Source organism: Austrofundulus limnaeus, unplaced genomic scaffold (assembly GCF_001266775.1).
Source record: "Austrofundulus limnaeus strain Quisiro unplaced genomic scaffold, Austrofundulus_limnaeus-1.0 Scaffold538, whole genome shotgun sequence".
NCBI classification, from domain to species: domain Eukaryota; kingdom Metazoa; phylum Chordata; class Actinopteri; order Cyprinodontiformes; family Rivulidae; genus Austrofundulus; species Austrofundulus limnaeus.
Window position 1 is genome coordinate 48,685 of NW_013952940.1, and position 2,304 is coordinate 50,988.

Consider the following 2,304-nt stretch of genomic DNA (forward strand, 5'->3'; position numbering starts at 1 on the left):
CATGAGATCATATTATACATGAGATCGTATTATACATGAGGTCATATTATACACGAAAAAATACGGTAGTTTAATAGGATTTTCAGTTTGGAGAAGTGGAATTATTCTCTTTGTGTTTTATTTAATTGTTTTCTGTGGCTCTTATGTCACATTTTAGCTGATATTAAGACATTTTATATGTTTTTTAAGATGCATGTTTGTTAGTTTAGAAACTAATTATTTTGTTCTTATTGCAGCTTTTTCTTTATAACTACATCGGACAAAGGAGCCTTGGCATTACAATTGGTGAGAGTTCTTAATGTGTTATTTCCATTSGTYTGTTTCCKTCCTCTTATCTGGGGTCAGGTCTTGGGGTCAGCAGCCTAAGCAGAGAGACCCAGACTTCCCTCTSCAGACTYCCTTGGATGTTTCTCAGCTTTGAYACASCTGGTTTGAATGAAGGAGTCATTAACAGCTTCTGTAGAAGCTGAAGACTTGCTGAAGAGCAACACATGCAGCGTTGTGCACCACTGCTCTATAACACAAGGCTTAATTTCCGCTTTATCAGATTTAATGTTTTATTTCTGACTTGAACTCYGTCCTAAAGTTAAATCTTTAACACTCAAACAGTTAAAAGGAGCTACAAACAGAAATAAATCTGCAGTAGTTGAAGACAGATGCATTTTTAAGAGTAAAATAACTGAAAAAGTTTTCTTAACGAATTAAAAAACAACACGACATTAACAGAAAAGTTGGAAAATAAAATTATGGTGTATTGCTTTAGAAAAAGGCACAGATTAGCTTAATTTAGCATCTGGAAACGTTAGCCAGAAGATAAGCTGCTCAGTGATTGGTTTATTGATTGATTGATCACTTGCTTTCTTCATGGTAAAAATTCAGTCCATAAAGTTGCCTTTCTTAAGATAAAAAARTGAACTTTATGCACTTTTGACATTCCCTCGCAGAGAAGAGATCAATCAGAGGAGAATAACCCCGATCAGCTCACAGATAGCATTATTAGCATTTAGGCTCTTTAAAAAAGGCACTGAAAATGAAGCGTTTTAGTTACAGTTTGTTTTGTTTGTAGGGATGTTGTTGCTYTGTGGAGGCCTGGTGAATGGACCCTACGCTCTGATCACAACAGCTGTATCTGCTGACCTGGTAGGACCTGGAGCATCATGGGAARCCTTTGTGTTATTCTGTCTGTTCATCCTGAAACCTCTCACTCACGTCTCTGTTTGAGCAGGGAACACACGAGAGTCTGAGAGGAAACTCCAGGGCTTTATCAACAGTGACTGCCATCATCGACGGGACCGGATCTATAGGTACGTTCCTTAAACATTAACAGATCTCTGTGTTATCTGGGTTTAAGGAGGCTGACTAATTTTAATATCAGTAAAGGATCAAACTGAGATTTTCACATTTAACTCCTGAGCTTTTTAGTTTTATGTCCCATAAAAGAGGGGTTTGATTTGTCAAACTTGTAGCTAAAATTAAATGTAGTCCTGAAAGAGACACCTGAAAGGTGTTCAGAGGGTAAGAACATTTGGATGTTTAAAAAGACTGAAATGTTTGAATGGATCTTCTCAGGCGCGGCGTTGGGACCTCTGTTAGCCGGTTTGATTTCTCCAACTGGCTGGAACAACGTCTTCTACATGCTCATCTCTGCTGACGTCTTAGCCTGCCTGGTCAGAATCTCTGCATCACAATGATCATTGGTGTTAATTCAGTTCAGTTTAATGATGGTTTGTTTGTTTCAGTTTTTGACCAGACTCGTCTACAAAGAGATTAAAGGCTGGTGTGGAAGTTCTCCTCAATCCAGAGGGTGAGAATTACCTTTGGTTTGCAAAGGGTTAACAACATTCTGAGAATGAAAAATAGATCTGTAGTTTTATTGGCAAGAATCTGGTGATATGGTCCATATCACACAGGGGTCATAATATGATTTATCACAATATGTTACAATACTGTAAGCAAAGCAATGTATTGCAGTTTTTTTCTCCAAAAGTTAAAAACACTCATTAAGAGCACTGCGTGCATAAAATCTGATTCARTTCAGTTTATTTTYATGCRATCAGAAGCACACTAAACAGTGAGAACTGCATTTGCATTGCACATTTCTTCTTAAGTCCTAATTAAAAATCCATACAGTATCAGGAAATAAAATATCAAAACATTTCAGTAGCTGTGTTTCCATTCATCATGAAAATGCACAAATTAGAATTTAGAAAATAAATTTGCTCATTTCGAAAAAAAAAAGTTTTTCGACAAAATGTTTTTGCACTAGGATGAGGTGGTTTTTCGGCCGTATCGAAATTGGTGTTT

At 36.8% G+C, this 2,304-nt stretch overlaps 1 protein-coding gene across 1 annotated transcript in view; it reads left to right on the top strand.

The window, feature by feature from the left end:
- The window catches only part of slc37a2 (solute carrier family 37 member 2), a gene marked incomplete in the record, with an annotated part of 19,361 nt that overhangs the window by 12,944 nt on the left and 4,113 nt on the right, over positions 1–2,304 (top strand). Inside the window, 5 exon segments of the mRNA XM_014026266.1 lie at positions 237–285; positions 1,067–1,140; positions 1,226–1,304; positions 1,570–1,667; positions 1,740–1,804. Of these exon segments, the coding sequence (XP_013881720.1) occupies positions 237–285; positions 1,067–1,140; positions 1,226–1,304; positions 1,570–1,667; positions 1,740–1,804 (365 nt within the window).